A 13,145-nucleotide genomic window follows, 5' to 3' on the forward strand; every position below is an offset into this window, starting at 1 on the left:
TTTTAAAATAAAAAATATTAGGACAGACATCTATTTTGTATTTATTCTTTTTTTAAATAAAAATATTAGGAGAGACATCTATTTTGTATTTATTGGGGTTTTTTTTAAATAAAAAATATTAGGACAGACATCTATTTTGTATTTATTCTTTTTTTAAAGTAAGAAATATTAGGACAGACATCTATTTTGTATGTATTCTTTTTTTTAAAATAAAAAATATTAGGACAGACATCTATTTTGTATATATTCTTTTTTAAAGTAAGAAATATTAGGACAGACATCTATTTTGTATTTATTCTTTTTTTTAAATAAAAAATATTAGGACAGACATCTATTTTGTATTTATTCTTTTTTTAAAATAAAAAATATTAGGACAGACATCTATTTTGTATTTATTGTTTTTTTTAAATAAAAAATATTAGGACAGACATCTATTTTGTATTTATTATTTTTTTAAAATAAAAAATATTAGGACAGACATCTATTTTGTATTTATTGTTTTTTTTAAATAAAAAATATAAGGACAGACATCTATTTTGTATTTTTTTTTTTTTTAAATAAAAAATATTAGGACAGACATCTACTTTGTATTTATTGTTTTTTTTTATTAAAAAATATTACGACACACATCTATTTTGTATATATACTTTTTTTAAAATAAAAAATATTAGAACAGACATCTATTTTGTATATATTCTTTTTTTAAAATAAAAAATATTAGGACAGACATCTATTTTGTATATATTCTTTTTTTAAAATAAAAATATTAGGACAGACATCTATTTTGTATTTATTCTTTTTTTAAAATAAAAAATATTAGGACAGACATCTATTTTGTATATAATCTGTTTTAAAGTAAGAAATATTAGGACAGACATCTATTTTGTATTTATTCTTTTTTTTTAAATAAAAAATATTAGGACAGACATCTATTTTCTATTTAATCTTTTTTTAAAATAAAAAATATTAGGACAGACATCTATTTTGTATTTATTGTTTTTTTTTAAATAAGAAATATTAGGACAGACATCTATTTAGTATTTATTGTTTTTTTTAAATAAAAAATATTAGGACAGACATCTATTTTGTATTTATTCTTTTTTTAAAATAAAAAATATTAGGACAGACATCTATTTTGTATATATTCTTTTTTTAAAATAAAAAATATTAGGACAGACATCTATTTTCTATTTATTCTTTTTTTAAAATAAAAAATATTAGGACAGACATCTATTTTGTATATAATCTGTTTTAAAGTAAGAAATATTAGGACAGACATCTATTTTGTATTTATTCTTTTTTTTAAATAAAAAATATTAGGACAGACATCTATTTTCTATTTATTCTTTTTTTAAAATAAAAAATATTAGGACAGACATCTATTTTTTATTTATTCTTTTTTTTAAATAAAAAATATTAGGACAGACATCTATTTTGTATTTATTGTTTTTTTTAAATAAAACATATTAGGACAGACATCTATTTTGTATTTATTCTTTTTTTAAAATAAAAAATATTAGGACAGACATCTATTTTGTATTTATTCTTTTTTTAAATAAAAATATTAGGAGAGACATCTATTTTGTATTTATTGGGGGTTTTTTTAAATAAAAAATATTAGGACAGACATCTATTTTGTATTTATTCTTTTTTTAAAATAAAAAATATTAGGACAGACATCTATTTTGTATATAATCTGTTTTACAGTAAGAAATATTAGGACAGACGTCTATTTTGTATTTATTCTTTTTTTTAAAATAAAAAATATTAGGACAGACATCTATTTTCTATTTAATCTTTTTTTAAAATAAAAAATATTAGGACAGACATCTATTTTGTATTTATTGTTTTTTTTAAATAAAAAATATTAGGACAGACATCTATTTAGTATTTATTGTTTTTTTTAAATAAAAAATATTAGGACAGACATCTATTTTGTATTTATTCTTTTTTTAAAATAAAAAATATTAGGACAGACATCTATTTTGTATATATTCTTTTTTAAAGTAAGAAATATTAGGAAAGACATCTATTTTGTATATATTCTTTTTTTAAAATAAAAAATATTAGGACAGACATCTATTTTGTATATATTCTTTTTTAAAGTAAGAAATATTAGGAAAGACATCTATTTTGTATTTATTCTTTTTTTTAAATAAAAAATATTAGGACAGACATCTATTTTCTATTTATTCTTTTTTTTAAATAAAAAATATTAGGAAAGACATCTATTTTTTATTTATTCTTTTTTTAAAATAAAAAATATTAGGACAGACATCTATTTTGTATTTATTGTTTTTTTTAAATAAAACATATTAGGACAGACATCTATTTTGTATTTATTCTTTTTTTAAAATAAAAAATATTAGGACAGACATCTATTTTGTATTTATTCTTTTTTTAAATAAAAATATTAGGAGAGACATCTATTTTGTATTTATTGGGTTTTTTTTAAATAAAAAATATTAGGACAGACATCTATTTTGTATTTATTCTTTTTTTAAAGTAAGAAATATTAGGACAGACATCTATTTTGTATTTATTCTTTTTTTTAAAATAAAAAATATTAGGACAGACATCTATTTTGTATATATTCTTTTTTAAAGTAAGAAATATTAGGACAGACATCTATTTTGTATTTATTGTTTTTTTTTAAATAAAAAATATTAGGACAGACATCTATTTTGTATTTATTGTTTTTTTAAAATAAAAAATATTAGGACAGACATCTATTTTGTATTTATTGTTTTTTTTAAATAAAAAATATTAGGACAGACATCTATTTTGTATTTATTATTTTTTTAAAATAAAAAATATTAGGACAGACATCTATTTTGTATTTATTGTTTTTTTTAAATAAAAAATATTAGGACAGACATCTATTTTGTATTTATTGTTTTTTTTTTTAAATAAAAAATATTAGGACAGACATCTACTTTGTATTGTTTTTTTTTATTAAAAAATATTACGACACACATCTATTTTGTATATATACTTTTTTTAAAATAAAAAATATTAGAACAGACATCTATTTTGTATATATTCTTTTTTAAAGTAAGAAATATTAGGACAGACATCTATTTTGTATATATTCTTTTTTAAAGTAAGAAATATTAGGACAGACATCTGTTTTGTATTTATTGTTTTTTTTAAAATAAAAAATATTAGGACAGACATCTATTTTGTATTTATTCTTTTTTTAAAATAAAAAATATTAGGACAGACATCTATTTTGTATATATTCTTTTTTTTAAATAAAAAATATTAGGACAGACATCTATTTTGTATTTATTCTTTTTTTAAAATAAAAAATATTAGGACAGACATCTATTTTGTATATAATCTGTTTTAAAGTAAGAAATATTAGGACAGACATCTATTTTGTATTTATTCTTTTTTTTTAAATAAAAAATATTAGGACAGACATCTATTTTCTATTTAATCTTTTTTTAAAATAAAAAATATTAGGACAGACATCTATTTTGTATTTATTGTTTTTTTTTAAATAAAAAATATTAGGACAGACATCTATTTAGTATTTATTGTTTTTTTTAAATAAAAAATATTAGGACAGACATCTATTTTGTATTTATTCTTTTTTTAAAATAAAAAATATTAGGACAGACATCTATTTTGTATATATTCTTTTTTTAAAATAAAAAATATTAGGACAGACATCTATTTTCTATTTATTCTTTTTTTAAAATAAAAAATATTAGGACAGACATCTATTTTGTATATAATCTGTTTTAAAGTAAGAAATATTAGGACAGACATCTATTTTGTATTTATTCTTTTTTTTAAATAAAAAATATTAGGACAGACATCTATTTTCTATTTATTCTTTTTTTAAAATAAAAAATATTAGGACAGACATCTATTTTTTATTTATTCTTTTTTTTAAATAAAAAATATTAGGACAGACATCTATTTTGTATTTATTGTTTTTTTTTAATAAAACATATTAGGACAGACATCTATTTTCTATTTATTATTTTTTTAAAATAAAAAATATTAGGACAGACATCTATTTTGTATTTATTCTTTTTTTAAATAAAAATATTAGGAGAGACATCTATTTTGTATTTATTGGGGGTTTTTTTAAATAAAAAATATTAGGACAGACATCTATTTTGTATTTATTCTTTTTTTAAAGTAAGAAATATTAGGACAGACATCTATTTTGTATGTATTCGTTTTTTTAAAATAAAAAATATTAGGACAGACATCTATTTTGTATATATTCTTTTTTAAAGTAAGAAATATTAGGACAGACATCTATTTTGTATTTATTCTTTTTTTTAAATAAAAAATATTAGGACAGACATCTATTTTGTATTTATTCTTTTTTTAAAATAAAAAATATTAGGACAGACATCTATTTTGTATTTATTGTTTTTTTTAAATAAAAAATATTAGGACAGACATCTATTTTGTATTTATTATTTTTTTAAAATAAAAAATATTAGGACAGACATCTATTTTGTATTTATTGTTTTTTTTAAATAAAAAATATTAGGACAGACATCTATTTTGTATTTATTCTTTTTTTAAAATAAAAAATATTAGGACAGACATCTATTTTGTATTTATTCTTTTTTTAAATAAAAATATTAGGAGAGACATCTATTTTGTATTTATTGGGTTTTTTTTAAATAAAAAATATTAGGACAGACATCTATTTTGTATATATTCTTTTTTAAAGTAAGAAATATTAGGACAGACATCTATTTTGTATATATTCTTTTTTAAAGTAAGAAATATTAGGACAGACATCTGTTTTGTATTTATTGTTTTTTTTTAAATAAAAAATATTAGGACAGACATCTATTTTGTATTTATTCTTTTTTTAAAATAAAAAATATTAGGAAAGACATCTATTTTGTATATATTCTTTTTTTAAAATAAAAAATATTAGGACAGACATCTATTTTGTATTTATTCTTTTTTTAAAATAAAAAATATTAGGACAGACATCTATTTTGTATATAATCTGTTTTAAAGTAAGAAATATTAGGACAGACATCTATTTTGTATTTATTCTTTTTTTTTAAATAAAAAATATTAGGACAGACATCTATTTTCTATTTAATCTTTTTTTAAAATAAAAAATATTAGGACAGACATCTATTTTGTATTTATTGTTTTTTTTTAAATAAAAAATATTAGGACAGACATCTATTTAGTATTTATTGTTTTTTTAAAATAAAAAATATTAGGACAGACATCTATTTTGTATTTATTCTTTTTTTAAAATAAAAAATATTAGGACAGACATCTATTTTGTATATATTCTTTTTTAAAGTAAGAAATATTAGGAAAGACATCTGTTTTGTATTTATTCTTTTTTTAAAATAAAAAATATTAGGACAGACATCTATTTTGTATATATTCTTTTTTAAAGTAAGAAATATTAGGAAAGACATCTATTTTGTATTTATTCTTTTTTTTAAATAAAAAATATTAGGACAGACATCTATTTTGTATTTATTCTTTTTTTAAAATAAAAAATATTAGGACAGACATCTATTTTGTATTTATTGGGGTTTTTTTAAATAAAAAATATTAGGACAGACATCTATTTAGTATTTATTCTTTTTTTAAAATAAAAAATATTAGGACAGACATCTATTTTGTATTTATGTTTTTTTTTTTTTAAATAAAAAATATTAGGACAGACATCTATTTTGTATTTATTCGTTTTTTAAAATAAAAAATATTAGGACAGACATCTATTTTGTATTTATTGTTTTTTCTAAATAAAAAATATTAGGACACACGTCTATTTTGTATATATTCTTTTTTTAAAATAAAAAATATTAGGACAGACATCTATTTTGTATTTATTCGTTTTTTAAAATAAGAAATATTAGGACAGACATCTATTTTGTATTCATTGTTTTTTTTAAATAAAAAATATTAGGACAGACATCTAGACACTATTGCCCAGTTATAAAATATTCCACAACCCTGGTATTAATCATATACTAAATGTGGCAACAATACTTTTTCTTTGGGCATATCTGCCTCTTATACGGGGAGAGAATTGCATAGCTAGTTAAGATCAAAGTACTCCATTTGTTTTTTCCAAAATAAACATAACAAATTGTAAAAATTGCTGTATGTTGAAAGGGCAGGATTTTATTATTTAAGAGGGTAGATCTGCAGAAATTTATTCAGACTGGACTTGATAATTACCGTTCAGTAGTCAACCAGAAAGCATCCCCATGGTTTTGCATTTCATACATGTAAAGTTCTTGGAATAGTATTTTCTTCATAGAAGTTCAAAAGCAGGATTTTATTATTTAAGAGGATGGCTTGACAAGGATTTGTTAAGGTTGGATTTTATACCAACCATATTTTAATCTGTCAGGGAGCAAAGTCATGGTATTGTGTTCTATAGGTGCCAAATTCTTGGAAAGAAACTTTGTTTATGACATTTAGTTTTATATAGAAAAAGGAAGAAAGGAAAATTATTCATAGTGGTTGTAGGAAGACGAGGGAGAAATGGAAAGTGTTTAGAGACTGAAGCTTACCTGTACATGATCGTATAGGAGTGTCGTACTTTGTTTCTTCTTCCATGAAGACAGCGCAGTTTTTAATAATGCCTTTGTGGAATATTTGTCTGGGTGGTTACATACCATGAAATCACATCTTTTAACAACTTCTTCCTGAAAATGGGAGCAGAGTTTTAGAAATCATCATCATCATCAATTTAATGTCCGTTTCACAAGCCGACAAGTGTTAGACGGCTTAAAAAAATAAATTGATATAAAAGCTAACCTATCTCTGGCAAAGTCTTTATTTATCCCTCTTTTTCTCAAGTTCATTTTTATCACTTTCATCCATGTTTCCTTGTCTTTCTTGAATTGAACTTGCTGTGAGGTACCTCCAATAAGTTTCAAGACTTCATGGGCAGTTTTATTGATGGCACACAAAACTCTAGTCAACTTCGAAGTAATCTCCTCCGGCTGCAATGCACTCGTACTATTCCAACAACTTCTGGAAGGCATCATGGAAGTCCTCTTGTGTGAGTGCGTCAATGACCATCTCACAGTCTTTTTCATCTCCTCAATAGTCTCATAACGATAGCTGCTAAGGTTTTCCTTGAGCTTAGGGAGTAAGCAAAAGTCACAGAAAGGAAGGTCTGGCTTATACAGAGGATGAAGAACTGGTCTTGGTCAAATGTGACAAGGATGGAGTTGTCGACTGGTGCATTTGCGCAAATCTTTTGCATCTTCAGTTCTTTGAGAATAATTGTGTGTTACAGTTCCCACACTGAAATCAAACTGTGCACTTATTGTCTATATGCACAGGACGGTCTTTATCCATGAATTTTTTTATTTGACCAATCAACTTTGATGTTCTGACTTCTTTACTCTTCCCAAACCTCTCATCCTCCCTCACAGACTCACTGTCTTCCTTGAATCTCTTATGTCGCTCAAAAACTGATACTTGATTCATGCAAGATGATCCAAAAGCAGTCTGAAGCATTCCATACGTTTCTGTAGCATGTTTTCCAAGTTTAAAACAGAATTTTATTGCATATCCTTATTCTAAAGTGTCCTCACATCCAGATTGCATTTTTGAAATTCACCAGCTGTGACAATAAGGCTTTAGTAGGGTGTATTCCAATTCCTGCTGTAGCTGTTCATTTGTACGTGAAATCATAAAAATTGCTCAGTCATCTCATAAGATGTATAGGAATAACATATTGAATTTTCAAGAGTCTACAGCAATTTTAAATGCCTGTACAAAAAAAGTCTGGAAACTTATTGAAGACACCTTGTACATTAACTCTTCTACATCTACTGATACAAGCACTCTCATCTGTTATTTCATCATCATCATCAAGAGGAATTGATTATCGAAACGGATGGATCAACAAATATTTGTTTACATTAGACTTGAAGACGGCCATGTTGTAGTCGGTCGAGAAATAATCGTTTGTGATAACAATGGGTGGGAGAGATAAAAGATTACTTAAGAGGAAGTAATTATTCAAAAGAATGGCTCGATAAGTATTTGTTCATATTAGACTTGAAGATGATCATGTTATAATCAGATGGGAAGCAGTTTCATGATATTTTGTTTGGCAGATACTTCCCTATCTTAGGTTTTTATAGTTGTTTTCTTTTTCTGGTGGCGACTTCATTTTCCTATTGATAGTTTTTTTTTTTAATTTATTTATTTATTTATTCATTCACTTATTTTTCGCTTTGATCTGAAATTTTTATTACAAACTGTATTATTGACTTATTATGTAAAAACAAAGCTAAGATCAACCAAAATGATCCAAGCATTTTTATTATTCAAAAAAGCAATTTTAATAATTTCCAGAAAGCAATTTTAAATTATTTATAAAAATATTTTAAAAAAAAGCTTGCGAAAGAAATATTTTTAGTTAATTTTGTGAATTATTTCTTTAATTTACTTTATTTCAGTACTCATTGCTAACAATCCATTTCAGTACTCATTGTTTCTGTAGGACTCATGCCATCATACTCATTTTTTTATAGCTCAAGAAGGAAAAAGTATCAAAACATCTTTTTTTCTATACCTATATAATACCAACTGATTTTAACTCCAAAATGTTCTTAATGTCCTTTTTTTTTTTTAAATTATATATATTATTTCCTATACACTAATTTTATTTGAATTTTTGAAGAAACTGTTTAACCCTTCAGACTCATCGTTCACCAAAATTTGTTTGTCATCAAAATTAAAAATATACATTCTGTATTAAATTCCATGAAATATGAATGATAATATAATAAAAAATGAATAAATAAATAAATTTAAAAAAAAACTTACCTTTTCTCTATTCAATATTGAAACAATCAAGTCTAGGGAAATACTGACACCAACAGCACAAGGTGTGGAGGTGGGTGTGATTCGTTTTGTGTAGAGAGGAACTATATAATCAGACATCTGAAACATGAATAAAAATGTTTGGCAATGAATTTAGGGATTTTTTTGTTTAACTTATATTAACAAATTATAAGAGTTTTTTTTTTTTTTTTAATTCCTTCAAACTTCTTATTTAAAAAAAAAAAAAAAACTTCTGTCAAACTTCTTTTTACAAAAAAAATCTATTGAACTTAAAAAAAAAAGAAGTTTTTGTTTAACTTCTTTTTTCAAAAAAAAGAACCCATTGTTTTTTGACTTTGCAGAATATGATTCAGTTTTGAAACGGAAAAGAACACAAACGTTTGGTGTGTTTTAAGTCAATATCTTCTGACTACCTGATTTAGTAGCACCAGTAAAAAGTGAAAAAAAAAAAACTAAAATTTAAAAATTAATAACTAGGAAAATATTTTTTTTATTAAATTCATTTAGGGAAAAACAAAAAATATAACTGCATAAATGAATTATCTCACCGAAAATAAAACAATGTACAGCTAATTTTAAATAAAAATTAATTACTTTTCTTGTGTTAATTTTTTTTAATATAAAAACATCACTTTTTAGTAAGAATTAGATATTAATAGTTCATTAACAAGATGATACTTCAAAATTATTCTAGATTGCTTCTAAGTTTTGCACTCTAGAACTGATTTTTATAAACTCGGTATACCCACAATTATTTCACCTCTCTGCGAATGATAGAATACTGTAGAGACAGTGAATGAAGTCTGATATTGTACCTATTTACTATGCCTCCCCACGGAGCAGAGTTAGACACCAGGGTCGTTTTTTAACGTGGAGAAAAGGTACAAAAATAAAAATTGTCTCAGTCTCAGTCAGGATTTCTCCTCCACCGAAAGAGAACAAGAAATGGAAGTGCAGCATCTGAAGAACAGATACTACACTTTGATCTTGACCAAAAGGCCAAGAACAAGAAGTCTGATATTGTAAAGAAAATAAGAATTTAAAAGAAGAAAAAAGAAAAGAAAAAGAAAACTTGTCTTAAATTAAGGAAAACAGGAGTCTTACTACGTGTATATCAGGCGAGGTCAGGCGATAACAAGAGAGAGATTAAAGATGGTGCTGTGGTTTTATAAGCTGTGGTCTTGTGAAATCTTGTCGTACACATGCAAATGGGGAAGATACGCTGTATAAAAGCAACCAGAGTTGAGAAGTAGAAGTGTGACCTTTGACCTTTGTTGGATTTCTAGCCTTGTGTTTGGGAGACTTGTCACGACTTCTCACGAATTGATCAACAAACGAAAAGGTCAAACCAGTTCTGGATTTCTGATTGTTGAACCGATATGTTAAGTGCCATATGCCTACTAGACACTATTCTCGAGTGTCTAAGGTCTCTCTGTACAGGGGTTTGTTAGAACAATCTGGCATGAGGATACTTTTTCCATAGAAGTAAACCCTGACCAAATATTCAAAATCACATAGTATTCACAGCCCAAATAAGATCTAACTACGCCCACTCCACAATTATTCTGAGGAATGGTGCACCTTCTCCAAGTGATATTGCCAGCTAATGTATGGTGTCTATTTAATGTAATATATATATATATATATATATATATTACATTAATTGAACACTTGTTACTTCTATAACATTAAATTACTGAACTTGAATGCCTACTAGACACTGTCCTAAGGTCTCTCTGTACAGGGGTTTGTCAGAACAATCTGGTGTGAGGATACTTTTTCCATAGAAGTAAACCCTGACCAAATATTCAAAATCACATAGTATTCGCTGCCCTAATAAGATCTCCTCACTACGGCTAACCCATAGCTTTTCCGAGGAATGGTGCACCTTCTCCAAGTGATATTACTTCAAGTAATAGCACGAAGCTGGATACTCCACCAGACTAGATAAATTCTTGTCCTGGAATCCAGTAAGACCAAGAGACCAACATTAAAGATATACTACAACACATAAAAATGGTTAATTGGGGAGAAGAAAATTATGTTCTCATTTCTTTACTAACTCAGTGCTTGAGAGATAAAGAACTTTAATGGAACATTCGAATATCTATGTATCTCATATAGACTTCACGTGTTAGTCCCAGGTCGTGGGCCCCTTGATTTCTGAGAACTCTGACTGAAGTAAAATAAAACAAAAAAGGGGTGATGCTGTAGATGTAGAGAATGAAGGAAAATGAATGATGTGAGTGTGACAATGTTGGTTGATCTAAAATCTGTCTACTTGTACAATATGTGGCCTAGATTGGGACAAGTGCAAGAGAGAAGAGAAACCATCAAACTCGGGGATGAAGTATGGGTGAAGCCCCCAGGGACGCACTATACTACACAGTGGAGCAGAGGACACATGACCGCGAGTAATGCAAGCAACAACATTGCAGTAGATGTGGTACAAAGATATTCTTGACATCAGTTGAAAGTGAAACAATGGAAAGCGATGTGCAGCAAGAGGCCAAGTAGGGAAAGACGACCACCACAGTGGATGAGGGAGTACGAAATGTGATCTAGAGATCAGGGGGGGCATGTTAAGGAAAACAGAAGTCTTACCACAGGTGAAGTCAGGCGATAAAGAGAGAGAGATTAAAGATGATGCCTCTGGTTTTATAAGCTGTGGTCTCGCAAAATCTCGCCACGCACATGTAAATGGAGAAGATAGGCTGATTAAAAACAGCCAGAGTTGAGAAGTAAGATTGTGACCTTTGACGATTGTTAGATTTCTAGCCATGTATTTGGGGGACCACTGTCACGACTTCTCACGAGTTGATCAACAAAAGAACAAAAACAAAAAGGAACAATAATAACATCAAAAAAAAGAGAACAAAGAAAAATAGGCAAACAAAGAAGGGAGGAGGAGAGGGGAGAAGGAGGAGGATGACGACTTACAAGTTTATCAAATCTTCCTCCGGCAGCAAGTATATCAGGTATCCGTTTAATGAAGGAGTGAACTTCAAAGAACATTCCAGAATACTGATTAACATCACGAAGAAATCCTAGTTTAATTTTTATCTGAAAAATAACAAAAATGTTCTTTAGCAATATCAAAAGTAAAATTATTTGCTTTAGAAATGGAAAAAAAAATTAAAAGGCAAAAAAAGGCAACTGATTCCAAATAAACTTATGATAGACTTTTGAAATGGCTACCACTTTATCTAATGTAAATGTGATTCTAATTTTCTGTTAAAATTTATATTTAAAGTTTTTGTTAAAATAAAGAAGTTTTTTTTTTTATTTACAAGGGAATCACCACATATCAAGGCCCAAAGGCCACTTGAGGATAAGAGTTAATGAATGTAAGGTGGTAGTATAGTGATCATTAAAGGTGGAGATTGGATAGAATTTGGATCATTTAAAGGCACGGTTTGTTAGATAATAGTCAGAAGCAGTTAATTATCCGTTTATTTATCTATCTCTTTATCTCTCTCTATATATATATTTGTCTATATAATTATCTATCTATCTAGTGGAGTAAACAGCAGAGAATTTGAATCATGGTATGTTTTGACAGGTGTCAAATTTTACTGACCAGTCAGTTTGCACCAGAAGTATGAAGCGGGGACCAGACGTAATGTGTCAGGTTCTCCAGTTTGAGTAAGCTGAGTTAAGCTTAGTTGAATTGGATCCTGGTCGCAGCACCAAATTAACATATGTCGTTAGATAAGCATGCAACAATACGCTGATTTAGTGAGGATAACACAGCAGGCTCAACATTGGAAGAAGCTATTAGAGTAAAGAATCTTCCAGCATCTAGGGACGCCTATGGTGAGAGGAGAGTATTTTGCATCTAGTCAAGTAAGTCAGGAGTTTTTATATTAATACGCCACAAGTGTACTATGTTTATCCAATCTAAGTTTTTCCATTAAAGTACTTTTAAAATAAGCACAGGGATATAACTCTGTAGCAATGTGATAGAGACTGGAGTGTGGCAGGCAATGCATGACATTGAGTTAGAGACTGTTTTTTTGTGCATCTTGTGCAAGAGTGAATGGCTAGTAGTTGGTGAAACAATTCTTCATGCACAAGCAAATGGTGATACTGGCAGGTGTGAAAATTTTTCTAGCATTGCATAGGAAGTCTTTCTTTGAAGCACACATAGCAGCATCTTCTTATTGTAATTCCTATTGCCTGTGAATGTTTGAATGGATTTTGAACATTTCAGTCTCAGCCATGTTGACGTAGACAGTACAAAATGTAAAAAAGAAAATATAAATAGGAATAATACAAGTTATTCAGTAATAGAAAAAAACACCTGGATCAGA

The 13,145-nt window shown here is 26.3% G+C and overlaps 1 protein-coding gene across 1 annotated transcript in view; it reads right to left on the reverse strand.

The window, feature by feature from the left end:
- LOC145268362 (eIF-2-alpha kinase GCN2-like) overlaps window positions 1-13,145 on the reverse strand; it is a 217,889-nt gene that overhangs the window by 35,915 nt on the left and 168,829 nt on the right. The window contains exons 24-26 of the mRNA XM_080123893.1: window positions 11,773-11,895; window positions 8,815-8,931; window positions 6,537-6,671 (exon numbers count right to left, since the gene is read on the reverse strand). Coding sequence (XP_079980019.1) covers window positions 6,537-6,671; window positions 8,815-8,931; window positions 11,773-11,895 — 375 coding nt within the window. The remainder of the gene's footprint in view (window positions 1-6,536; window positions 6,672-8,814; window positions 8,932-11,772; window positions 11,896-13,145) is intronic.

Source organism: Euprymna scolopes, chromosome 43 (assembly GCF_053919585.1).
Source record: "Euprymna scolopes isolate OS-2025 chromosome 43, ASM5391958v1, whole genome shotgun sequence".
In the NCBI taxonomy this organism is placed as follows: Eukaryota; Metazoa; Mollusca; class Cephalopoda; order Sepiida; family Sepiolidae; genus Euprymna; species Euprymna scolopes.